Here is a 26,830-nt window from a genome sequence, read left to right as displayed (position 1 = left end):
AATTTTACCGCTCGTGTTATGTGGAGGGTGTACATTAACATGTACATTATTTTAATTTAGAGCACAAAGCTTTAGTTTGAATTTCAAAAATTTCATTTACATACACTGTGGCCATATGGCATATGGAATTTCTAGCAACTGCCATTGTTCTAACAGCGATTACTTCTCAGCAAACAATTTCAAAGCCTCCGAATGCATTCCAGCAATAAAAAAGCTTCTCATAAAAATGACCTGCCAGTTGAAGGTAGCAACAAATTGTAAGACGCTCCATAAAGAAATATGAATAAATTGCAAATCAAAGGACAAACAAAACAACTTCAACTATTGTTACAAACTTTGTTGTTGTATTTGCGCTCGCCTGCCAGTAATTGGAATAGCAAAAGCAACAATAATGTCACACTTTTGCCATAACGAATGCGAGCAAATGCAGAGCCGGCTCAGTGCTGGCACGAGCTAGTGTCGGTAGTGAAATTCCAATACCAGTACCTAATGTTTGGCATTCGGTCCCTCACAAACGCTTACATACGCACGCACACACAACTCATTTCAATGTACATACATATCTACATATATACAGGGATGCCGAGGCAAATCCGGAAAGCATTTAGGGAGGCCTGGAACAGTGACGTCAGATCCGAAGCTGATGATAAACATACAACTTTTTATGGTATTACTTCTTGATTGACACTAGAGGGCGGTAGTAAGTGCTACAAGCAGCGATGAATCGAGAGCAGGCCAAGAGAGTTGCGATGCTAGAATTGCTTCACTTATTCCATTGCGCGGTGATTGAACATTGATTAGTAAATAGCTTCGAGACATTTGTATAAGGATACCATAACATTGTAATTTGTATCATTGAAATAAAGAAACAAAACGTTGAGCCCATTTTATCTCATAGCTTTACTTTTAAGTACAATATTCCAGATTTACGTGTACGACACTGTTCGTGAATTCGCGAGTATATATTTACTTTGCTGCCAGTGCAATATCCCAATTTATCGGTTGGGGGTGTATGTTGTTGCTCTTCTCTGGCGCGGTATTTTGTTCTTCCCAATTCTATTGAAATACACAACTACATACATGCGCCCATACAATGCAACAACTCTGGTGGTGGCTGCGCCTTCTATAATTTTTGGAGAACGCGCAAATGCCGGCTGGCAATGAGCATAAATAGGAGCGTATGGCATTGTGAGAGTTCATTAGTTGAAAAAACGCCAAACAGAGCTGAGCTGTGAGTGAAAAGCCAATTGCGACGCTGCTACAACTATAATAAAATCCTCAAAGAATTAAAGAAAAAATCGAAGAAGACCTACCACTTACAACTGGAAATATTGTGCATAATAAGCCAAGAAGAAGTAGAGAGTTTTACGAAAGGCTGTCAAAACCACCGCAATTTTTCAAAATTGTTTTTGTGATTTCTTTAATATCATTACGACATTCATACACATACGAGTACATACATATAAGAGGCGCTGAGAAAGCTATTTTACAAAGCAGATAGTAGAAGGGATTAAAAACGAAATATTTTTAATATAAATATAATATAAATCAGCAATTTAAGTTACTTGCATACTAAATAAATAAAAAAAAAGCTTACTCAATATGAAAGTGGACGCTGCTACCCTGGAAGTCATTTCGCCAAAAGTGCAAATCACCGACAACTACATCGACACCGATTATGAGTATCAGACATCGCATGTCAAACGCATCGCCAATGGCAAAATTCAGGTAAGTGGCAAGCAAAACAAAAACAAAACGGGTGTGTGCGAAAATCAAAGCAGAAAATGAAAAAGATTTCATACATACATACATATGCACGCACATACATGTGTATAATCAGTTAATTGATGATTGAATATTAGGAAAAAGGTGCAAAATCCATCTATCTCTTCATGTGTACGATAGCAAATATTTATGTATGCGTAATAATTTATGTTTGTACACAATTTGGTATATAAATGGACATGCAAATTAGCATATACTATGTAGAATGGTTATGTGCATGCCAAAATATTATTGGTTTGCCGTTTATCGATTTTCTTTCACAATTTTATATGTACGAATTTTGTGTAGCTGGAGCTTTTGTTGCGATTCTGAAACTAAATACGTATGTATGTATTTACATACGTAAATAACAGAACACTAATTTGGTTACGATGAACATTTTTGGACTTGATAAGTTTTCATGAAAAAATTATTGAAAGGCGATGTAAGTTAATAGAAGTAAAAATTTACTTGTTTATCGAAATTTGAGCTTTTTGAGCTAAGTAAGCGTAATAATTGTACATAATAGCAGCATTCGTGCAGAGCATACAGGAAGAATAAGTAATAACTTAAACATGAAAGATAATATTTACATGATTATAAATAAAAATATGCTAATCTTTACACTTCTCTAGCGAAACACACGCATTTTAAAATATTATATATCGCTTAACAGAACTAAAATTTTTCCGGCAGCTTGTTTTTAATGCTACAGATTCCTTTTAATTTTATTTCTATATCGATTGAGCATGTTTTTAATTACTATTTGAAAATAGTGGTTGTTAATAGTGGTAAATTTAAATGTATTAATAATAATTAATAAATAGTTAATAATTTTAAATTTATTAATAATAATAGTTTTTTTATATATTAAAATTTCCACGCCTAATTAAAATTACATATCATTAATATGCGCTCATAAATATTACTTTATTGCATTATTTGTGTTTTTAATTCTGAAAATTTATGTTTTCCCTAAAATGGCAAAATATTTACAAAAAATGTAAAATTAAAAATTTTTTTTTTGTAATTAATTTTCAATTAATGTTCGTTCCGATCAACTTTGTAATAGACAAATGTTCTAAATTTCCTTTATTTTTTCGTTTGTAAAATAATAATAATGGAATGATTGATGAAGATGATTCTTTTTTTTGCTCTTTTTTATTTTTAGGTACTAAATTTTCCAATTTATATTCTACTTTGCTTTATATTATTATATTATAATACATTTTAATTTTTTATTGTTTAGTTTACTTAATATAATTACATATACTGCATTTTATTTTATTTAGGCTTGATAAAAAAATGTTCTGGAATAAATAATTTATGTTTAATTTTTTTTATCTACATTTTTTCATTAACAAAGAAAACATAATAAGAATGAAAGTTAGAACTATTTTTTTCAAAACTTGTTTATACATACATGAAAATGTAGCTGACAATTTTTAATAAACGCATCAGTCTCTAGCAACTGACAATTCGACTCACCATAAAAACAAAATTAAGCAATAAGAACGGCGAAGTAAGAAAAGTGTTGAAAATTTGAACATCGAAACACAAATAAAACTTAAAAAATATGCAATGTGCTTCACATTTTTCACACAAAATAAAACGATATACATACATACATACATATATTCTGTATAATATTTTCATTTATTTTACTCTGTTTTATTTTATTTTGCCTTATTTTATTTTGTTTTGTTTTATTTTATTTCATTTTGTTTTATTTTATTTCATTTTCTTTTATTTTATTTAATTTCGTTTTATTTTATTTGGTTTTATTTTATTTCATTCACTAAAATTATGTGATAAACATCAGGTTTTGTTCTTTTTTCTCACGAGTAAGTAAACTTTTTGTTTTTGCAATTCGACCTTAGCCGTGAAAAATCTTCATCTTCTGCATCTAGGAACTGTAAATATACACACATATGTATACGGACGTGCATACAAAAATGGAGTAATACGCATAGAAACATTATGAATCTACGTTTCTTACTTACATACGCGCATGCATATACACAAATTTATATAAGTATGTATGCACGCCCGTAAAAATTATTTATAGACAGTTAAAGCTTACCTACCGCACTCCTTGTGTTGGTCATAGTAAGAAAAAAGATATTAAAGGCAGTTAAAGCTTACCTACAGCACACATTGTGCGGCTCATCGCAAGCAAAAAGATACAATGAAAGTAAAAATAAAATACATACATATGTACTTCTTATAAAAAGAAGGAAAAAAATAACTATGCAGTAAACATAAAAAAAGTTGTTGCAATAGAAAAAAGTTCGGCTGTCCGTGCCAAACACACTTCTTTTACTTTTTCTTAATATAATATTTATGATATCTTAATATATGCAAATGTGTGTGCATGCATTCAAACACCCGTATACAAGTATATAATTGTAAATAGATCAAAAGAAGCTAACGAAACAAAAGCAAACATAAAAAGTACAACAATGGAACCCAAGTAATATGATGGCGTCTTCTGTCTCCCGCTATGCTCTCACAGATTCTAACACAAACACCTCAGCTGATATACAGACATTCTCCAGCATGTTTTTGTTATTGTTGAGTAGCGTGCTTCTTTTGCTATATATAAAACATAAACAATGTGCAAATAATTGTGTGGGAGCACATCAACCTTCCATCCTCCTGAGTACTACACTCTCACTCACTTCTAAGAATACATACATATTTATATACATAGTACAATTAAACCGCCTGTGTTGAACTAAAAGTGAAAAGTGCAACTGGAAGTGGAATATTCCATGCATTTGTACGCACTCAGAAAAATTGTAAGTTGTTGGTAATACAAGTAGTGTTAGTGCAAGTGGGTGGTGGGAAATGAATCAATGATCAGCTGTTGCTCTGTTGCATGCATCCGATTGACACACTCGTGCTTACACTATTTTGCCCACCAGAGCCGGAGAGTTCAGGTTCAAGGTCATCAACTAGGCGAGAGCGAAAAGTCAGCAATGCAAATGTAAGCGCTCTTTATCCACGGGTTTTTTTTTGTTCACTTTTTTACCTAAAGTGAGTGAGTTCTGCAGCTGGGAAGGGTGGCGGGAAAATTAAAGATAGTGAAAAATGTTAGTAGGGAAGCTTTTGCGTATTATTAGTGTATAGTTATAGTGCCTGCTTGTGATTTTAGATTTGGTAATCACACTTGGGTTTGTTAAATGGTTTAATATTTTTATTTATTTATTATATTATTTATAAACTTTATGTATGGATGTATATACATTATTTGCGGTAGACGATTACGCCTTCACATTAGCAAACGTGTTTGCATATAATTACATTCATACATACATTCATTCATGGGCAGATAAATAATATAAATATTTCTCAACACATATCACTTTGAATATTCAATAATATGTATGCAAGTGGATTAAATCTTTCAAAATAAAATAGGCCTTTACAATAAACTGTAAATAAATAATCAAGAACAAGTAAGGTTTTATCAAAATTTACTTGCACCCATAGTCTACATAAAGTATTTACTTAAAGCTGAAATTGTCACACTGATCACTACAAATCCTTTGTTTGTTGTTGTTGTCAAACAACTGTATTGAAAAATGTTGTTGTTGAAATCTTTAGAGTAACAAATCTAAATCAGAACAACGGTATTTCTCACTTTAAAGCAAACGCTTGAATTTAAGCCTCCTGGCTCAAAAGTATTTACATATGTACATATCGCACTTGTTACGTTAAAGCGTAACAACTCAAAATCTGAACATTTTCAGTAGAGACGAAAAACTGTTTCCGTAAATATTAATAATATAGGTATTACAAGGGAAAAATATGTAATTGCACGAAAATATAATTAAAAACAATATAACGGTTGTTTCATTCTTATTTGTTTAGTAGTTGCGCTAAAATAACAAATTTTTGAGTGGTTACTCTTTTCCTTTTCTTTTTGAGTTGTTACGCTTTAACGTAACAAGTGCGATATATTTTATTTGACGTAATTAATTACTTTTGACGCAAATAAAATGTGTGTAAATACTTTTGACGCCAGAAGGCATAAATTCAGGCCTTTCTATTACTGTGAAATATACCGTTGCTTTGTTTGAATTTGCATACTTGCATACTCTAAAAATTTCAACAACAACAACATTTTTCAATAGAGTTGTTTAACAACAACAAACAAAGGCTTTCTAGTAAAGAGTGTGACAGTTTCAGCTTTGTGTAAATACTTTAGACTATGGGTGTATATAGAGTTTTTGTAATTTGAATTTTGATAAAGACAAGGAATTTCATTTCAAAAGTGTTCTTATTTATGTGCCTATGAGTGTATGTCTGTAAAGTGCAAAGATCGCATGTGAAATGCAACATGATTTACGACAAAGAGATCAGCAATGTTTTTCAATTTTGTTCAAATTAAAATTTATTGCCATGCGAATATTTTTTGGCATTTACGTGGATTTATGAGATCTACATATGTACATATTTCATGAGTAACAAGTATGATTCATACACACATTTCCTTTGCCTTTTGAGGTATGTTTACTTATGTTTGTTTATTGGATTTTTATTATGTCCCTTGTTACAGACATATCTACATACATTGGGAATGATGGGGAACACTTGTATTATTTGTTGTCGTAAAATTGAATTGTTATTGCTTACCTTATCACGCACTTTTATCACTTCAAATTAAAACAGCGTATTTTTTTGTTTGTTTTGTTTTTGTTTTATTAACGATTCTTACACACAGAAGCGTAGACAGACATACATACATATCTATAAAAGGATGCTAATAAGCAATTTTCACTTGATAATTTTACTTGTTTCAAGAAAATATTACAATACAATCGCTACTCGCCCTCCATAATTCAGAAGAATTCAGTCGTATGATAGCGAATCAAAACACATGATAACTTAAATTAAGGAAGTAATCATACAAGCATATGGCAGTAATAAAATCTAGTGGTTTTTTTCTTAAATATTATTATTATTCCTTTTATCATTTAAATTTAAATCCATATTAATAAATTCAGTTAAGATTTATGGACGCAACACCCATATTCGTCAAATAGTTAGGCTCGTTTCTGGTTAATCGCGTGCCTCGTTCGGGTCATTTGTTGACAGTAGACGGCCGATTTGAGTGGTAGAGCTGCTCCCCTCTCTTAGTAAAACGGTGTTCATATAATATAATAATCTTTGGGAACTCATTCACAATACCCATTGGACAACAACTTTTTTGAGATTCTAATTTAATATATGAAATTCGACTACTGCACTTGAAAAATTGCTAAATAAGTAATTTTTTCTTGTTTTCCTTTCTTCTTTCGTTTTAATAAGCAAACTTCAACTAATACATTGACTAGTTCTCTCAGAGGTTCGCAGAAACTTTCTATATTATTTACTAGCAAACCCGGCCCCCTTCGCTGGGCACACTAAAATAGAATAGATATGGTTTAGAACAGAAAATATATGGTTTTCATATTATTTATTTCTTTATTCAAGCGCTTTGGCATAAACAATATTTTTTGTTTTTCTATTTGTTTTTGAGTGAATATAAAATATAAATTGAAAATCGGGAAAAAAGAAGATTGTTTTTAAATTTCAAATCAACGCATATGAATAAACAATCGTCTTTTTTCCTGATCATCCATGAATTTTTCGTTTCAATTTATATGTTTTATTAAGCATTGGAGCTTTTTTAACCATTATCCATTTATATTTTTCAAAAAACGAAAAAAATTGTTTTTTCCACGAACACATAATTTCATTCGGATTTCACATTAAATTCTCAAATTTCGTAAGAAATTATTCACTGTTCCAAAATCCACTCCAAAAAAATTCACAAACAATTTTTACATGTTGCACTTACGTTTTTTCCTTATGGCATTCAAATCAGAAAGAAATATTGACACATTGTAACTCACACTGTCAATTTGACAGTTCAGTTCCGCCCCAAGCGTTAAAAAAGTAAGCGACATTATGGCTGGCTCAAAAGAACGCTGTACCCGTTGCCACTGCTCCGAATTACAACCAAACCTTACGAAACCCATTTTCAATACTTACTTAACAATGTGTGTAAGTTTGGTTTAATTCGGTGCAAAGACACGGCGGGTCCACGTTTTGGCATATATTTCGAGACCCTAGTCATCAATAGGTATGAAAATTACCCCGTATTAAAGCACTTATCAACAGCTTTCATTTGATATCCATATTGTACAAACACATTCTAGGGTCCACGTTTTGGTCTCTATCTCGAGACCCTAGTCACGGAGCGGATGGAAATACTCTGAACTAAAGCATTCACCAACAGCTTCCATTTGATACCCATATTGTACATACACAGCTAAAGGTTACCCGGGTCCACGTTTTGACCTATATCTCGAGACCCCAGTCACGTAGCGGCATGAAAAATACTCTGTACTAAGGCACTCACCAACAGCTTCAATTTGATACCCATATTGTACAAACACATTCTAGGGTCCACGTTTTGGTCTCTATCTCGAGACCCTAGTCACGGAGCGGCATGAAAAATACTCTGAACTAAAGCATTCACCAACAGCTTCCATTTGATACCCATATTGTACATACACATCCGAAGGTTACCCGGGTCCACGTTTTGACCTATATCTCGAACCCTATCCTCCAATAGGTATCCAAACTATACGGAAACCATCTTCAATACCTTCTTAGCAATGTGTGTACGTTTGGTTTAATTCGGTGCAGACACGGCCGGTTAGCGAACACACACAAAAAGTTGACTTTATTTTATATATAAGATTTTTTTCAGTTTGTGTCCGAAAAATCCAAATATCTTACGGAACCCTATTTTTTCCAAAATAAAATATAATCCATGTTACTCGTGGATAATGTAGTTTTCGAATGGTGAAAGAATTTTTAAAATCGGTGTAGTAGTTTTTGAGCCTATTCGTTACAAACAAACAAACAAACAAACAAACAAAGTTTTCCTCTTTATAATATTAGTATAGATTTCAGGCAACGATTGCAACAACACGAAAATCAATTGGCAACACAGTTACACACGAGGCAACGGTTGCTTCAACATGGCCGTGTTGCTGCAATGGCTGCCTGTTGTGTATTTAGCTTAAAAGAGAAAAAATACAAAGAGGGGACATTTTCCTGGCATATAACAGTTAACCAATAACTATAAGCAAACGAGTATGCATTTACGAAGTTAAATTAGTACCATAGAGAAAAAGTATTAAATAACTGAGTGTATGAGATCATTAAAGGAATGAGAGTTTGTAAAAGTAGCAGTAATGTTCACCATTCACGACTGTAGTACAAGATCGGTCTGTATTTCTTCGGGCAATTTTGCTCCACCTTTTATGTTTACAAAGGAGAAGATTTCCATCACTCAAAATTGATTTTTTGGTACACAGTTTGATGATTAATTTTGCGTACAAGGTATATACAGATTTTTATAAATTCCAACATTTTCTTCTAGTAAGCTTGCAAATGTGAATGTCTGAATATATTACTCACACTTTAAATAAGTAAATATGCTTACAAGGATGAGTAAGTAGGTAGGCATGGGGTTAACAAGATATAGTATAGAGTTAACAAGCTCCGCAGATTTATTAATTTAACAAAACAAAAAACATTTAAGACATGTCTGCACGAAACTAGTAGGTGTGTCGTCGGGTTAATGGAGCAATAAAGTGATAAAGATATGTATACATATACATTTGCATTAGGGTGCCTCATTAGAAAAAATTGCATTTTTCCACTGAAATTTTAAATGCATAGGGTGGGCCATGCAAAATTTGCTTTTTGAATCGGCTATAAAAAAAAAAAATAATCAATATTTTTTCAAACTTTTTTTTTTTATTTTGAATATTGAACATTGTCATTTATGAATGAAAAATAATATCATTCAAATGACTGCCACGACTGGCTTTACAGTAAGCCATTCGATCAACCCAATTTTTAAGCACATTTTCGATTGTTTGGGCTCCAATTTCATGAATGGCAACTTCGAATTCGTGTTTTAAAGCATCAATCGTCTCTGGATGGTTCGCATAGCATTTGTCCTTAACGGCTCCCCACAAAAAATAGTCCAACGAGCTTAAATCACAGCTCCGAGGCGGCCAATTGATATCGGAATTTCGGCTGATTATTCGGTTTTCAAAAACGGTAGCCAAAAGTTCGATTGTAACTTTGGCTGTGTGACAAGTGGCACCGTCCTGTTGAAACCAAATGTCGTCCATGTCATCGACTTCAATTTTTGGAAACAACTCGTTGAGCATGTCACGGTAACGCTCGCCATTTACTGCAACCGCGGCTCCTCGCTCATTTTCGAAAAAAAAAATGAACCCGATGATGCCGCCAGACCAAAAACTGCACCAAACAGTGACTCGTTGTGGATGCATTTGCTTCTCTACAGTATATGAATATTTTAAAATTGCTTACCCTACCGAATTCCGGTGCATTATTCCTTTGCTGACTTAAGATCCTGAATTTAATTATAGTATTATCCCATTTGAGTGCCAGTAGTTAACTCGGTTACTAATACTCGTGGTATTTTTGCCTGTTAGAGGGTCGTTTTTTGAGTTCGAGAAATAAACTTTATTTTAGTGATATTTTGTCTCAAGTCTCAAGTCTAAAAGAACTCTCATTTACATCACTAACATTTGCACTCTTTCCTCCCCCCTCTCATTCTAGGTTCACCCCGAGACAACTGCGCTCAAGATTCGCACCGATCGCCGTGTACCTAAATTGGGTCTTATGCTTGTCGGCTGGGGAGGCAATAACGGCTCAACACTCACGGCTGCTTTAGAGGCTAATCGCCGTCAATTGCAATGGCGCAAACGCACTGGCATACAGAAAGCCAACTGGTTTGGTTCTATTACGCAGGCATCGACCGTACTAATTGGTTCCGATGAGGATGGCAAGGATTGTAATGTGCCGATGAAAGATCTCGTGCCCATGGTTAATCCCGATGATATCATCGTCGACGGTTGGGACATTAGCTCGTTGAATATTGCTGAGGCCATGCAACGTGCCCAAGTATTGGATGTTGAGCTGCAAGATCAATTATATAAGGATTTGTCGGCACTCAAGCCACGGCCATCTATTTACGATCCGGATTTCATTGCAGCCAATCAGAATGATCGCGCTGACAATCTTATTAAGGGTACTAAATTTGAGCAGTACGAACAGTTGCGTCGCGACATACGTGACTTCAAACAGACATCTGGTGTGGATAAGGTGGTCATATTGTGGACTGCTAATACGGAGCGATTCTGTCGTATAGAAGAGGGTTTGAACACCACCATGGCAGAGTTGGAGGCATCGTTGAAGGCAAACAAGGCGGAGATATCGCCTTCGACTATTTTTGCAATGGCAAGCATTGATGAGGGTGTAAGTAGAATTGTTAAGCGGAAGAGTGAGAGAGGAAAGTATTTATTATTTTTTGTTTGTTTTGTGATTGCAGTGCACCTACATTAATGGCTCACCACAAAATACTTTTGTACCTGGTCTCATTGAATTGGCTGAGCACAAGGGAGTCTTTATCGCTGGCGACGACTTCAAATCGGGACAAACTAAGCTAAAGTCTGTGTTGGTCGATTTCTTGGTGGGCGCGGGTATTAAGCCAGTGTCCATTGTGAGTTACAATCATTTGGGCAACAATGATGGCAAGAACTTGTCTGCGCCGCAGCAGTTCCGCTCTAAGGAGGTGAGTCGATTAGTTAATAAATTTGTAGGGTTGATTTTAAAAGGAATCACGAAAACTCTCTAAGCTCTCTATTTGAGCTAATTGCCTTATATTCTTCCGCCTCTCTCTATGTGAACTCTTTTGCAGATCTCCAAGAGCAATGTCGTCGACGACATGGTCGAATCGAACGCGGTGCTCTACAAACCCAACGAACATCCCGATCACGTGGTAGTCATCAAGTATGTACCCTACGTGGGTGACAGCAAGCGTGCCATGGATGAGTACACCTCGGAAATTATGATGGGCGGCCATAATACGCTCGTCATACACAATACCTGTGAGGATTCGCTACTTGCCTCGCCGCTCATTCTCGACTTGGTCATCTTGGGCGAACTATGTTCACGCATACAGCTCAAGAGTGGTGAACGCGCCGATGCCCCATGGATCTCCTTCAGTCCAGTGCTCTCGTTGCTCAGCTATTTATGCAAGGCGCCATTGGTGCCACATGGTGCACAAGTGGTAAATTCACTTTTTCGCCAGCGTTCGGCTATTGAGAATATCTTACGCGGCTGCATTGGTCTGCCACCCAACTCGCATATGATGTTGGAGCAACGTTTTGATTTTGCGTCCATCACCAATGAGCCGCCTACAAAGAAATTGAAAGGAGTAGCGAATAACTTTGCCGCCGAGTTGAATGGAAACAAAGCCCATGGTCATATCGCCAAGGTTGCAGCGAAGGTGGCGTCCAATGGTCATTATGCCAATGGCAATGCGAATGGTCTGCTGAATCATTAATAAGTGATGAAAAGATGGAAGCGGATGCAGTTTGGCAATGAATAGGAGGGCAATTAGTATTAAAGTTTATATGTATGATATGTATCAGTAAGCATCATTCCCTACCACCTCATCCCTTTTTTATGTTGTTTTTCAAATCACTTTTTCCCCGCCCCCAACACCTTTTGAGCGTTTTTTTTTTTGTTTCTGAAGGTCCAATTTATCAGTGCTCTGAATATTTAAACTGCGTTTAACCCTGTAATATTGCGCGTTTAAATTCGGTTTACCCCAGTTAAATTTGCACTGGAAAGCAGCGTTAAACTTACGCTGAGAAGCTGGGCTAAATGGCGCAATTTGCCAACAATTTATAAATTAGTACATACTTTGTAGTTTTTAGCCGATATATGTGTATATACATGTAAAAATATATTCCATAAAAAATATGGTAATTATCTATTTTACAGCCCAGGCGTCAAATTTTATCAGAAGCATTAGGTATGGCTGCCAATCGACGGGTTTCGGTGCCCATTGTAATATTCCAAAAACGCAGTTAACGGGTCAAAATAATTGCTTTGGCGCGCGTAAAATAGATAATCACCCAAAATATGATATTCCCTACGAGTCATGCAAGTCTATGAAATAGTTTTGCGTACAAATAAAACATTGTTGACTATTTTCACCTGTTGTGGCATATTTTATATCAAAACTTTTTGAAATGTACCTAAATATATATTTTTAATAAAAATAATTGTACTATATTACAAGTAAAGAAACGGTAATAGAAAAGTGAAAAATTGGGTCGCATTTTCAGGAAAATTTATATGAACTAATGAAAATTAATTAAAATGGGAAATAAAAATATAACTTGAATAAATTGTGAAGAATTCAATTTTTCGAAAAGAAATCAAATAAAAATTATTAACTTCAACAAAGAGTAGCATTTAATTTTTGTGAACTATTGTAAATATTTAAAGCATTTCGCTAGTGTTGAGGATTTGCTGGAAATTGTGATTAAATTGTTACGTCTGGTTGGACAAAAAGCAAAAAGAGCTGCATATTTTTCTCAGTACTTAGCATTTCATTAAGAACTATTTTAAGCCCGAATTTTATTTTTGAATGCAATAAGTCTAACTATTCAAACAAGAAAAAAAAAGTTTAAACAATTTTTAGTTTTAATTCTCATTGAAAAGGTTGATCAATTTAAACAAATTGTACGTGAATTGTCTAAAAACCATAACAAATTATTTTTAATAAAGAATGGCAGTACCGATTTCAATGGAAACTATTTATGTTTTTTATATTCTTCTGCTTTGGAGGCGGCCGCCGTAGCCGAATGGGTTGGTTAGTGACTACCATTCGGAATTCAGAGAGGACATAGGTTCGAATCTCGGTGAAACACCAAAACGAAGAAAAAGTTTTTTCTAATAGCGGTCGCCCCTCGGCAGGCAATGGCAAACCGCCTAGTGTATTTCTGCCATAAAAAAGCTCCTCATAAAAATATCTGCCGTTCGGAGTTGGCTTGAAACTGTAGGTTCCTCCATTTGTGGAACATCGTCAAGACGCACACCACAAATAGGAGGAGGAGCTCGGCCAAACACCCAAAAAGGGTGTATGCATCAATTATATATTGTATATATGCGTTGGAGGCTGTTCGCCGCACTCAATAGTTACAGCAATATTGCGATGGCCTGTTGCTGATACTCAGCTGATTAGCTGTGGCAATATTTCAGATGTTAGGTCTGGTCATGAAGCAAATAATTTGTAACATTTGTTGAACCCTGTAACATTTGTTACAAATTATCTAGTTTTGGTGTTTATGTACCTAAATTTTTGCAGAGTAGGGGAAAGTGAGAGAGCAAAATTACCCGTCATTTTGAGGGGAAATTGCAAGTTTTTACTTGATAAATTTTTACTTGATAAATTTTTACTTGTAAGAATTTGCAAGTGAGAAAAACAGCTGATCGCAAAGTGAAAATAAACGCGAATTAAAAATTGCGAATTGAGTCAAAGTTCTAAATTTAAATTAAAATGGTAATTAAAGTGAAAAATGTAAGTAAATATTTGGTATGGGAATAAGTTTCCGCCCTCGTAAAAGAGGTGTCGTTGCTAATACTATTTACGGCTGTGTTCGTAAATGCAACATGACTTGCAGCATAAGCATCAGTGGCAACACTGCAAGTTTGACATTTGATACTTCTTATACAATTTTTGACAATTTGCAAATACGTTTGTTTGCATTTTCGAACGCGTATAATACTAAAATGGAAATTTTGCTGAATCTAACACTAGACGAAATTTGTGAGCAAAGAAAAGATAGATTTTCTTTAAATTTAAGAAAAAGAAGGCTATTGAAGTCAAAGAGAATACCAGTCTAACGGTTAGACGGGATAGAAGTGAAACCTTCCGTAAAACAAACTGAGAGAGAATGAGACGAAAGCAGCATTAGGAGCGGGATAATTATAGGTTCATTATAATATTGCTATAAAGTTCATATTTTATTTTCTTCATTTTATTATTATTCATCCTCAATGTTTTCAATTTCAACAAATGATACGAGTGGCTTATGATAGCTAAAATATGATACAAATGCTTTGGTTTCGATGTTGTCAAAAAAAATACCCAAACGGACCGAAGAAACAGACTTACAAATTTCTTCCATTTTCGTCTACTTGTATTCATATAAAAATTTATGTCTCTTCCCACCAAAGCTAAATGTATTATTATATTTCTTCTTGTATTTATTCAAGGCCGAAATCCCGGCGGTACTGCAATACCGGGGCAACCCGTGGCAGAGGCGGAGCAAGCCCCTAAAACACTCCGCCCATTCCCAAAAATCAGTTTAAGATGATAAGAACAGATACCACACTACCTAGTAAATAGATTTTCTAATAAACCTTTTGAGAATTACACGCTCACAAAAATTAATGTACGAAATATTTATACCGATTCACTTAAACTGACTTTCAGCATCTAAACCAAAAACTATTATGAGCGTCGTTACGCGTATAATACACACAGATACCACACTTTGATCTTAGGCATAAGGCCGAGAACCGATAACCATACACAACCAACAAACTACCTAGTCAATAGATTTTCTAATAAACCTTTTGAGAATTACACGCTCACAAAAATTATTTATATCAACATATAATATAACGCTTCGTAACTAATATAAATAACTTTTAGGCCAGCGACGACAGCATGGCGCGGTAGCCGAGCGACTAGCAATGTGAGCTTCCGATCCAAAATCCTTGGTTCGAATCACAAGAAAAAATAAAAGTTATTTTTATTTAGTTCGTCGCTACGTTTATATCAACATATAATATAACGCTTCGTAGCCAAGAGGGTCGCTTTTTCGTTTCACTTTTCCTCAAATCACTCCCAACGATTCTAAAGAAGTTTTCACTTCAAAAATGTTTAGTACAAATGTTTGTCTTTAAAAAGAAAAATACCTAAAAACAAATCGTTTATTAAAACAATAAAGTCGTTTCCCGAGGACATTTTCTATTACCATTTCCGAATGAATTGGGCCACTTTTAAAGTAAGGTTTTATAAGTTTTATGAAAATTAATAATTTATAGTTTCACTTTAATAATTTGCTGTTGGAGGAGTCATTGAGTGCCTTGTACCATAAACTTCGCCGAAGTCCTCAAAATACCTCCAGGATGTAGCTTCTCTACCGGAAGAATTATTTCTTTTCTTAATGCGCTTGTACGTTACCAAGAGATTTAAGCATTTTCTCTGCGCTGTGGTACTGTCCAGTCTTATATTGGGATTTACATTTTTAACTTCGGTCACAACTTTCTTCCACAATACATTTTTTTTCCTTCTACCCGATTTAAACTCGTCCTCCCTATTCAACCGTAGAATTGTTGTCTTTTTGAACGCTTGATTATTGCAGTGCTGCGATATTGGCATTTCTGAACGTTCTGTTTGTTATGCAATTGTAGTTTGCGCGTCATGTTGCATTTACGAACACAGCCTACATATGTGTTCGCTCTAGTGATTTGAAGGTGTATATATGGTCTCGATCGCAGTAGTTGACATTCGTTTAAAGCGTAAAGATCATTTTTTATCTGCCATCAAAAATGTCTACGTTCGTCCCGAAAAAACAGTATTTGCGGGAAGTCATGCTTCATTATTACCATTTAAAGAAAAGTGCAGCTGAAATGTGTCGTATATTGATCAATATTTACATTAATCACGCTCCATCAAATACAACTTGTAAAGAGTGGTTCCAACGCTTCCAAAGTGGCAATTTCGACGTAAGTGATAAAAATAAAAAATTCGAAGATACTCAACTAAAGGGGTTTTCAATTGGCGCGGGTAGATTTTGGCGCCCTGTTTCAGCCATTTTGTTTTGGTGACATCTGTCAAATCTTTTGTTTATTATTCAGTTGTTTATGCCAAATAATCATGGCAAGTTACACGATTGAACAGCACGTTCAAATGATAAAACTTTATTATCAAAATGAGTGTTCATTACTATTACCCATTTTTCGGTAGACGTAGTGGCCCTTCCAATTTCTTATGGCCCATATTGAAGCATATAGACCTAGACGACATGTGGTTCCAGCAGGACGGCGCTACGTGCCTCACAGCAAACGCCATTTTATTCCATTTCAACATCTACCCGCTCTTATAGAAAAACCCTTTACAACAATTATTCGATGAAGACGCATGACGAACTCTTGATGAAATGTCTAAAGAGTTGGATGTTGACAAATCAACCGTCGGTAAACGTTTGCACGCGATGGGAACGGTCCAGAAAGCAGGTAACTGGGTGCCACATCAATTGAAGGAGAGGGATGTCAAGAGACGTTTGGTGACGTGTGAGATGCTTCTTGAACGGCAGAAAAGAAAAGAACGGCATGCGTCTGAATCGAGCTCTCAAAGAAAAGCGGCCGGAATGGGACGGTAGACATACAAGAACCGGAATTTTTTGTCACAAGAATCCGTATGCTGCCTGAAAGATGGAGTAAAGTTGTAGCTTCCAATGGCACATACTTCAAATAATATGAAATAATTCAAAACTTTGGCTAAGAAAGGTCGGAAATTTACTACCATACCCAGTATATTTTATACTAGCAAACCCCGCCCCCTTCGCTGGGCACACTAAAATAGAATAGATATGGTTTAGAACAGAAAATATATCGCACTTGTTACGTTAAAGCGTAACAACTCAAAAAGAAAAGGAAAAGAGTAACAACTCAAAAATTTGTTATTTTAGCGCAACTACTAAACAAATAAGAATGAAACAACCGTTATATTGTTTTTAATGATATTATCGTGCAATTACATATTTTTTTCCTTGTAATACCTATATTATTAATATTTACGGAAACAGTTTTTCGTCTCTACTAAAAATGTTCAGATTTTGATATGATTTTCATATTATTTATTTCTTTATTCTTTATTCAAGCGCTTTGGCATAAACAATATTTTTTGTTTTTCTATTTGTTTTTGAGTAAATATAAAATATAAATTGAAAATCAGAAAAAAGAAGATTGTTTTTAAATTTCAAATCAACGCATATGAATAAACAATCGTCTTTTTTCCTGATCATCCATGAATTTTTCGTTTCAATTTATATGTTTTATTAAGCATTGGAGCTTTTTTAACCATTATCCATTTATATTTTTCAAAAAAAAAAAAGACGAAAAAAAATTGTTTTTCCACGAACACATAATTTCATTCGGATTTCACATTAAATTCTCAAATTTCGTAAGAAATTATTCATTGTTCCAAAATCCACTCCAAAAAAATTCACAAACAATTTTTACATGTTGCACTTACGTTTTTTCCTTATGGCATCCAAATCAGAAAGAAATATTGACACATTGTAACTCACACTGTCAATTTGACAGTTCAGTTCCGCCCCAAACGTTAAAAAAGTAAGCGACATTATGGCTGGTTCAAAAGAACGCTGTACCCGTTGCCAGCACTTATCAACAGCTTTCATTTGATATCCATATTGTACAAACACATTCTAGGGTCCACGTTCTGGTCTCTATCTCGAGACCCTAGTCACGGAGCGGATGGAAATACTCTGAACTAAAGCATTCACCAACAGCTTCCATTTGATACCCATATTGTACATACACATCCGAAGGTTACCCGGGTCCACGTTTTGACCTATATCTCGAGCCCTATTTCCAAAATAAAATATAATCCATGTTACTCGTGGATGACGTAGCTTTCGAATGGTGAAAGAATTTTTAAAATCGGTCTAGTAGTTTTTGAGCCTATTCATTACAACCAAACAAACAAACAAACAAAGTTTTCCTCTTTATAATATTAGTATAGATATATAAATTTTATAGTTTATTTGAAGTCATATATCAAATAGGAAGAAGTCAAGGAGGTATAGAGGTACATAAGTATGCACTTCTGAACCACAGCCTCCAGTCATCGTTGCTGCAGTTTGCGAAATTCAAATCGAAAGCACCATTTTTAATTTTTTTGATTTCTCTCGCCAACCATAAATCAGCTGTTCGTAAAACTTGTAAATTCATAAATATATTTTGTTTGATATTTTTCTATTTGCAAGCGAGTTCCCGAAAATTAAGCTACTGGCAAATTACTGGATAATTTGGGCATGAACAGACCCGTTATTTCACGCCGAACGTGTTGAAAATGTGGAAACTTAGTCCAATAACTTCGTTTCATTTGAACTTAATTTTACGCTAAAACCAATAAATAAACGATAGTTAACTTCAACTACTTTATTAAATGAAAGTTTACTTTTCTTCCTCCATTTGAACTCCGCAGAGAAAACTGTTATATTGCGCTTGATTAGCTAGTGATGAGCATCGGATTGTCAATAATTTACTGACGTTGCCATTGTGACAGAAGGCGATGCCAGCTCACAGAAAGAAACACTGCCGCAATTACGGCTCGACTACAATGTTACTGTTTTCATGAATTTATTCAATGGTTAGTGAGTTAATTAATTCTTCGTAAACATTATTTTTCTATCAATTACCACATGTATTTGAAAGTCCAGAAAATTATTAATAAAAATTTTTCCGAAACTTTGTCCAATGAAAAGTTAAAATTTTAAGAAGATTAAAATCTTAATAATGTAGAAACCACGCGTTGCAATGGTCTGAAACTATGCTACGAGAACTTGTTTTTATAGTACGAACTAAAAAAATTAGACAACACTAATTTCTAGGTGTTTGTTTTTCTCAGAGAACGCCTCATAAGCCAATATTGGAATATAAATGAAAATAGTTCAGCTGTAATTGCTCTGTGAGACTATTGTAGGTCAAAGTAAAGGGTAATCAGATTGGAGGTCCTTTTTCCAAGAGGTTATTTTTTTTTTTGACAGATCACGCCTGACTAATGTCAAACTAAATACATACATTTTTTTTTCAATATTCATTGGCATTTCATCATGGGAAGACTTACGCCTTAGCAACTCTTACAAATCGTACAATTGCATTAGGAAAATCATCGATGCGCTGTGAAAAGTGTTCATTGCGCGCTCAACCCAATTTATGGAATACATAACCGTCCTACCGAACGCACTATTCGGCGGCAAACCATCGGCAAAAGTGAGAATAATTTTACATTATTGGATGATACTCGACCGATTCGACCACGTACAGCCCGAAATGAAGAGAATATTGCGGCTGTAAATGAGAGTTTTGCCAGAAACCCAGAAGAATCGGTTCGGCGCCGATCTCAACAACTTGGCCAATCTTGTGGCACTACTTGGGCGATTTTACGCAAAGATCTAGGTTTGAAAGTGCATAAAGTACAACTAGTCCAAGATTTGAAGGCGGCCGATCTCTCAAAGCGTCCTAATTTCAGTCGTTGGGCTCTTGAAAAACTTGCCGAAGATCGACATTTTGGGATCCGAATTTTGTTCAGCGCTAAGGCACATTTTTGGCTTAATCGCTACGTCAATATACATAGGTTCATTTATGGTATGTCAATAGCCCTATTCAAAACTAGAAAATAAAAAAAAAATTAGCACACCGCCCATCAACTTATTTTTGCCCCCCCTGTTTCAGAACCATGAACAATTTTTGAAAGAGCAACTGGTGCTTTTTTTTTCTGTTTCACTTTTTCTACTAAAATCTATAAACATAATTTAATTTAATTTAGAAGAAATCATTCAGCACACAACAATAGCTGATTGCCGAAAATGGAACGTTGGAACCACATGCAAACGAATATTACCTAATGCCTAAAAGCATACTTCAAAAAGCTGATGTTTATTGCTTGAGTTTTTCTACGTTAAATTCAAAGCTTACAACTGCGTACAAAATTGGCGCATTGTGGTGATAATTTTTGGTCGTCAACATAATAAGTCACGAAGATGATGAATTTGAATTTGTACTGATCTTCCCCATTAGAATTTCATTAAAAAATCTTCTTTTTTTGATTGGTGCGATAATCGCAGAAGCTTACAGAATGCCAGTTGAACTATTCCAAAACCAATAAAGTACAGAAGCCAATAAAGTGAATACATCAACTTCCATGCAGAAAACGGTTGAAGAGTAGCTACAGTGAGTCAAAAAGGTATTGGCACACTCGATTTAAGTCTGGCGAGGGGGGGGTTTTTAAGCTGTTTGCAATGGTATATCACAAGATAAGACGAACGTTTTAGGTCATTATGTTGTTGAAATTGCCAAGTTATCCCATTAAGACCCAGTTTTTCGACAATTGCACTTAAATATTCTTTAAGAATATCGCGATACACATACTTATCCATTGTCTCATCTATGAACGTGAGCTTTCCGACACCCCCAACCATCACATTTCCTCCATCGTGTTTAACTGTTTTGAGCAGATTGTTCTCCTGAAGCTCTTTATTTGGCTTTCACCAAACATTTTGTGCTCTATCTGACCCAAATAAATTGGATTTTGATTCATCACTAAATAAAGTGGTGTTCTAAAAAGCGTCGGGCTTATTTAAATGCTGTTTCGCAAATTCCAGCCTCTTTTTCTTATTTACCTTCGAAATGAAGGCTTTGCGTCGAGCAATCCAGCGTTGATACCCAGCCTTATATAGGGTATTCCGAACAGTTTGACGGTTGAAATTGATTTAGATGAATTTTGTAGGGTCTCGCACAATTTGACAGCCGAAGTTTTTTGATTTTGTGTCACCGTGGACACCACAATTCGCTCCTGTCGTTCAGTTAGTTTTTTGGGGCGGCCAGATCTGCTCTCCGGAGCTATTTTGCCAGTATTGCAATAATGCATAACGATGTTTCGAACGCTGGACCATGATTTATCGACAAATTTGTCAGTTTCTTGATAGGATTTTTTTTTTCTAAATACAGTTTTATCATTAATTGACTTAGTTTTAGGGAGATTTCAGTACCACGGCCCATTTTGGTCTATGTGCGTTGAAATCGCGATCAAAAGTGATTGCGACCGTATGCAAGTCCTAAAACGTACGAATAAGTAAAAAGCAAGAGTGAAAATAACGGCAGTTTACCGTTATTACGCCAAAAGCATAAGCTAACATAAAGAATGTGCCAAAACTTTTTTGATGTGAATTTGTGCCTTATTTTACCTTTCAAGGTTGAGCTTGTAAACCTATGTCGATATTAATTTTTTGTTTTGTTCAGATCCGTAATAAATAAATACATTTAGAAAATACCGTTTTCTATTTTTTTTTATACTTTCATTAGAACAAAAGTTATAGCACTGAGATCTTTGATTTTTCGAGTGTGCTAATACTTTTTTGACTCACTGTATGCACTTGCCAACGGGAATTTAAGTGGGCTCGACTCAGTCCAGCATTCGATTAAAAAAATCACCCAACAGCGAGCCACCCTGTCGGACGTCTCGGCTGGCATCAAATGGCTCGAAGTCGTTCTTCCCAATTCTGACGTACATAGCTGCTGATGTTGCTTAACGCTATTTTGTACAACCGTGTTAGTTTTGCGAGAAACTACATTCAGACCACGCGGCATATAGGCAAATCGTTTTTGTGCTATCGAAAGCGACTTTAAAATCGACGAAAAGGTGGTGTGTGTCCATTCCATCCATTCCTTGTCCTTGTAAAGTCACTGAAGTGATGACCGTCGAATGAAAGATGAATCGTTTTTTTCTCGAAATACGCTTTGTGAAGTGACACTTCTCAGGCGTCGATGGACGAGCGAGCATGGAGAGTAAAATTTCAAGGCCATGCAACGTTTTGGACATTTTCGTTCTGCGAGAGAGAAAAAAGATACAACGTAGAGGAAAACGAGAGAGAGAGAGCTATACCCTATATATATCTTAGATACACTTTAGGCTATTCACGTTTCCCTTTTGTGCGGTCCTTCGTCTTTTCTTCCACTCCTACGCTAAGGCTCTAGTCTAAGTCATACGACGTTACTCGTATTGTAGGAGCAAGAGAGAACCACGTATACATTATATACAAGGCGTTAGAATATAACAGAGAGAGAAAGAGAGTGACGTGTTAACGTACAGCACTAACGCCATATTACTACAGTAGAGCGAAAGAGAGCAACATACTGTTAGAAAAGGATACATATGTAGTATTGCGCATGCGCGTGCTTTGTCTATGCACGTTATAGTGTTAGACGCTATATGTGCGAACGGCTCTAACGCCACGCTAATACATCGGAGTGAGAAAGAGCAACGTATAGTTAGAATACAACAGATCGTATTGTGCGTGGCGCGGCAATACGCGTTGGCGACAGATGCTATATATACGCAGTTGATATACCACGTGTATTATTATTCATTTTTGTGTTTGGTGATTATTTATATTTATTTTTGTAAATTTTGTCTATTTGTATTCTCTGCAAATGTTGTGAATTTATTTAGATATATATTCTCTCTCTCCCTCTCTCATTCTCTCTCGGGTCTCCCCCTTCTCTCTTTGTCTGCCTTGAAAGTTTCACTTCTACTACGCTACACGCACTTTTTGTTTACTTTTTTTCCGCGCTGTCGGATATAACTCAAAAAGTAAGCAAGATATCAACTTAAAATTTTACAGGAATATTCATTAATATATTGGTATTTGTATGTACCCCAAATTTTCTATTAATTATTACTAACAATATTGTTTTGATCAATTTGTTTATCAAGAAAGTGTAATTTTTTTCTTCTTCACTTCAAATTTTCATTTTTCTTTTTTTCGTTAAAAACAGGTAAGTGCAAAGCGGAATAACTTATTTTAGTGAAACATTTTTTGTCTGATTGATTTCAGTTGATTATAAGAGTCCGTGGAATGCCTCGTCGCAAATTGAAGGAGCCACGTTTGAGCAGCTGTAGCGCCGCAACTTTGTTTTTTTTTTATTTAAAAAAAATGTTTGTATATTTACTTAAGCATAAATATTAATATGTAAATTATTTTACAATAATATAATAAATACTCTTCGTTTTTCGCAAAAAATGACTGAAAAAACTCGTTCTCTGGAGGAGCTGACCCCCTTAAGGGATAACACCACTGTAGAAATTTCAAAAAATTGATTTTTTTTTTATAAGCTTAAAAAATTCTTTGAACCTTTTAAAATAGAGAACAAAAAGTTTTTTACGCTACCGAAGTTTATTTCATAAATATTTTAAGCTTTTAACCAAGCGTTAGTGACTGCTACCTAACGACTTCTCCAAATTTCCAAACTTTAAACGCGTTTTTCTCAAAACACGTTTTCTGAAATTGGCACGCAGCATAACTCAAACAATTTTAAATATTTTTAATCAGGTTTTTCACTACGTCTGTATAATAACCTTCTTAAGAGAAGAGCGTAGGGGATTTTCGATAGATTAATTTAAACGATTGTTATAATTATTTAAGTGCCGTTTTTTAGTCCAAAATAGAGTTTTTTCCTTCAAATGCTTGCTAATTCCACAAAAATAAATATTTTTTAAATCCCCTACGTGTTTCTCTAGCTATTATTATCTAGATTAAGAAAAAACAAATTTCCTTGTTCCAGATTAAAATTTGCAACCTCTGTGCTGCGTGCCGCGGAGCTCTTTCAAGAGAAACCACATTACAAAAATGTCTCCTATGCCGCCATTTTGTAAAATTTTTCGATCAAACTTTGTAGTTTTGTATTTTAGTATATAAGTAATAACTTCCCAAATCAGAGTGATTGTTTTCCCTTTCCTTCTATACAAAAAAATTCTTTAAAAATCGTGTTTATTTGACGCGTGTACAGTGGTGTTACCCCTTAATCCTACAATTTTATTTTTGAATAACTTTTTTATTAAATAACAGAAAAAAAGATTTTGAGTGATGGAAATCTTTACTTTGACATTTGTATACCCCAGCTGTCCAGTTCACAAACGTCAAATATAATTTGCGTGCCACGCGATTTGTTAAAATTATAAATATTCCGGTAGGCTGATTAATTTTGCGCCAACTCGTATAGGGTGTTTTTAAGCTGCATATCGATAACTATGGTTTGGCAGTTGAGAATGAAAAACTGTGCTGACATTTCTGTTCAGTAAACTTTGGCAAGTACTTTGAAAAAATAAATCTATTCGCTAAGTTCATAGAGCACTGGTGGCTTCATTCACCCTTATTTCCTTCGTATATCGTATTGGGGCCAAATGGTTTTCGAAATAGCACATGAAGAAATGGAGTTCCAGCTTTTCTGCAGTTCCCCTTTAACAACTGTCAGGGGGATGCCGATTCTCGGGTAGGAGACCTCTGAGACCAATTCAGTCCCCTTACTCCTGGCAAGCTCATAAGCAATTTCATTTCCCTCTATGTTCCTATGTTCTGGAACCCAGATCACAGAAATATTGCCTGCACACCCAATATATTTGATCTCCTCCTTACAGGAGTTTACTAATTTCGTTGTGCACCATGGCGTCGTCAGAGCCTTGATCGCGGCGGAGAAAATGTTAATATCTCCCTCGCTCCCGCGTTCCCTAGGCATTTTGCATGCCTGCAGGATGGCAAAGACTTTTGCTTGAAAAACACTAGCAGTATTCGGCAGCTTAAAGGAGATAGATAAATTGGCTGATTTAGAGAAAACCCCTGCTCCGACTACCGATACCATCTTGGAACCGTCAGTGAAAACAGAGGTGCAAGATTTCCTCCTAGCCTTAACCCTTTCGCGATATTGTTGCCATATGGCAACAGTAAACTTTAAAAGGCCGTCAACACTCTCTTGTAAAAAATATCAACTTTTTTCTTACATATTTTCAAAAATTGAAGTTTAGTGGTTAAACAGAAATAAAATAAATAATAACCGCCCATTATATATCGGTAATACAACATTTTTAAAGAAAGCCTTCTGGCATATAGCACTTCACTCTGAAATTTGTATTTTGCATTTTTAGATTTTTGAGGCATTTTGGGCAAATGTTTTCAAAAATTGTTGAATAAAGTATATAGAAAAATGTTCAATCTGTCATTTGGCATATAAATATTTTTTCGCTCGCAGCTTTAAAAGCTGTGCTAATTTTTAAAACTAACCATATGGCAACAAATTTCTCGTAAGGTGTTAACTTGCATTAGATTGCAGAAGAAGTTTATTTGCGATTGAAACCAATATAAAACATTTGTTGCCATATGGCAACATTAAAAAAAAAGCACTTAACAAAATAAATAAAAAAAAAATTTATTTGTATTGTTATTGGTCCTAAAATAAATACTCAGACAAAAATTTGGATTTTTTGGATGGCGCAATAAAAAGATGTAGCGAAAGGGTTAAAAAGCTTGCATGATAACACAATTATTAGGTAAACTGAAGCAAATGCAGCGTTAGCAGCAAAGGCTTTCGACTGGCTGCTGACGTATGCTAGGTCAGCTACGACGGAGTAGGTCTGTGTGTTTCATATTATCTTCATTGGCGTCTTTTAAAAGTAGGAGAGGATCCCTGTTGTCGACGTGGTGATGCTTTTGAGAAGCAAGTTCTGGACCGGATACCAGTAGTTGATGCACACTGGCTGTAGCTTATCGACTATTGAACTGCTCGACTTATTGGACTAATCGCATGTAACTCTTAGCGCCGGAGGAAATATGCCGGATATCATTTTCAAAAAATATATACCCTGAAATTATCTACCAGATTATAATAGAAAATAGTTTCATTCCAACAATATTTCTGTTTTGTATAATCTTTTTAAGTTTTCAAGCTCTTAGAAAAACACCCAATATTTGAAAATGTCTTTTTCTATGAAGTATATTGCTCAGTTCCAATGAATTGATCCCGCCTTATCAGTGTGAATTTAGATCTGGCAAATCTAATATATTATGGAGCATTCTTTCACTCTACGCTACATTTTGAAAAAGATCTGAGTAAAAGCAATGAATGACATTTACAAACAAAGGAATCGTGGCCCGATAATCGATTCCACGTTACCAGAGCCAAGGCCAAGGAATGTCAGTTCAGCAGCATTCTTAGAACAATTTGTGGGAAATATCTTGCGCTGCTGATTGTCAACCCTGCGCCAACCACTGTTCGAGAGTCTCAAACAACTGTCTGGCTTAGACGTCAAAAAATTTCTAAGTAGGGGAAAGTGAGAACAAAATGGCATTTTATTTTGAGGGGAAGTTGCAGGTTTTCACTGGATATTTTTCGACTTTGTAGGAATTTGCAAGTGAGATAAACAGCTGATCGCAAAGTAAAAATAAGCCGAATTAAATCTTGCGAATTGAGTCAAAGTTCTAAATTTAAATAAAGATTGGTGATTAAAATGGGAAAT

The 26,830-nt window shown here is 35.0% G+C and overlaps 1 protein-coding gene and 1 pseudogene across 1 annotated transcript; one reads left to right on the top strand and one right to left on the bottom strand.

The window, feature by feature from the left end:
• Positions 1-1,191: 1,191 nt before the first annotated feature.
• Positions 1,192-13,475, top strand: LOC129244025 (inositol-3-phosphate synthase). Its single transcript, XM_054881604.1, has 4 exons — positions 1,192-1,728; positions 10,426-11,124; positions 11,198-11,440; positions 11,567-13,475. The coding sequence occupies exons 1-4, from the start codon at positions 1,603-1,605 to the stop codon at positions 12,212-12,214; spliced, it is 1,716 nt and encodes a 571-aa protein (XP_054737579.1). The 5' UTR covers positions 1,192-1,602; the 3' UTR covers positions 12,215-13,475.
• Positions 13,476-14,931: 1,456 nt separating this feature from the next.
• Positions 14,932-15,087, bottom strand: LOC129246600 (U2 spliceosomal RNA; annotated as a pseudogene).
• Between the last annotated feature and the right edge of the window lie 11,743 nt (positions 15,088-26,830).

Source organism: Anastrepha obliqua, chromosome 4, assembly GCF_027943255.1.
Source record: "Anastrepha obliqua isolate idAnaObli1 chromosome 4, idAnaObli1_1.0, whole genome shotgun sequence".
NCBI classification, from domain to species: Eukaryota; Metazoa; Arthropoda; class Insecta; order Diptera; family Tephritidae; genus Anastrepha; species Anastrepha obliqua.
The sequence above is the reverse complement of the archived record's forward strand: the minus strand, read 5'-3'. Positions and strand labels throughout refer to the sequence as shown.

What these genes read in the sequence shown, in the direction of transcription:
- LOC129244025 (XM_054881604.1), top strand. Translation starts at nt 1,603, where the DNA reads ATGAAAGTGGACGCTGCTACCCTGGAAGTCATTTCGCCAAAAGTGCAA. An exon ending in TGGCAAGCATTGATGAGGGT is followed by an intron (nt 11,125 to 11,197) that starts GTAAGTAGAATT and finishes TTGTGATTGCAG; the next exon opens with TGCACCTACATTAATGGCTC. An exon ending in AGCAGTTCCGCTCTAAGGAG is followed by an intron (nt 11,441 to 11,566) that starts GTGAGTCGATTA and finishes ACTCTTTTGCAG; the next exon opens with ATCTCCAAGAGCAATGTCGT.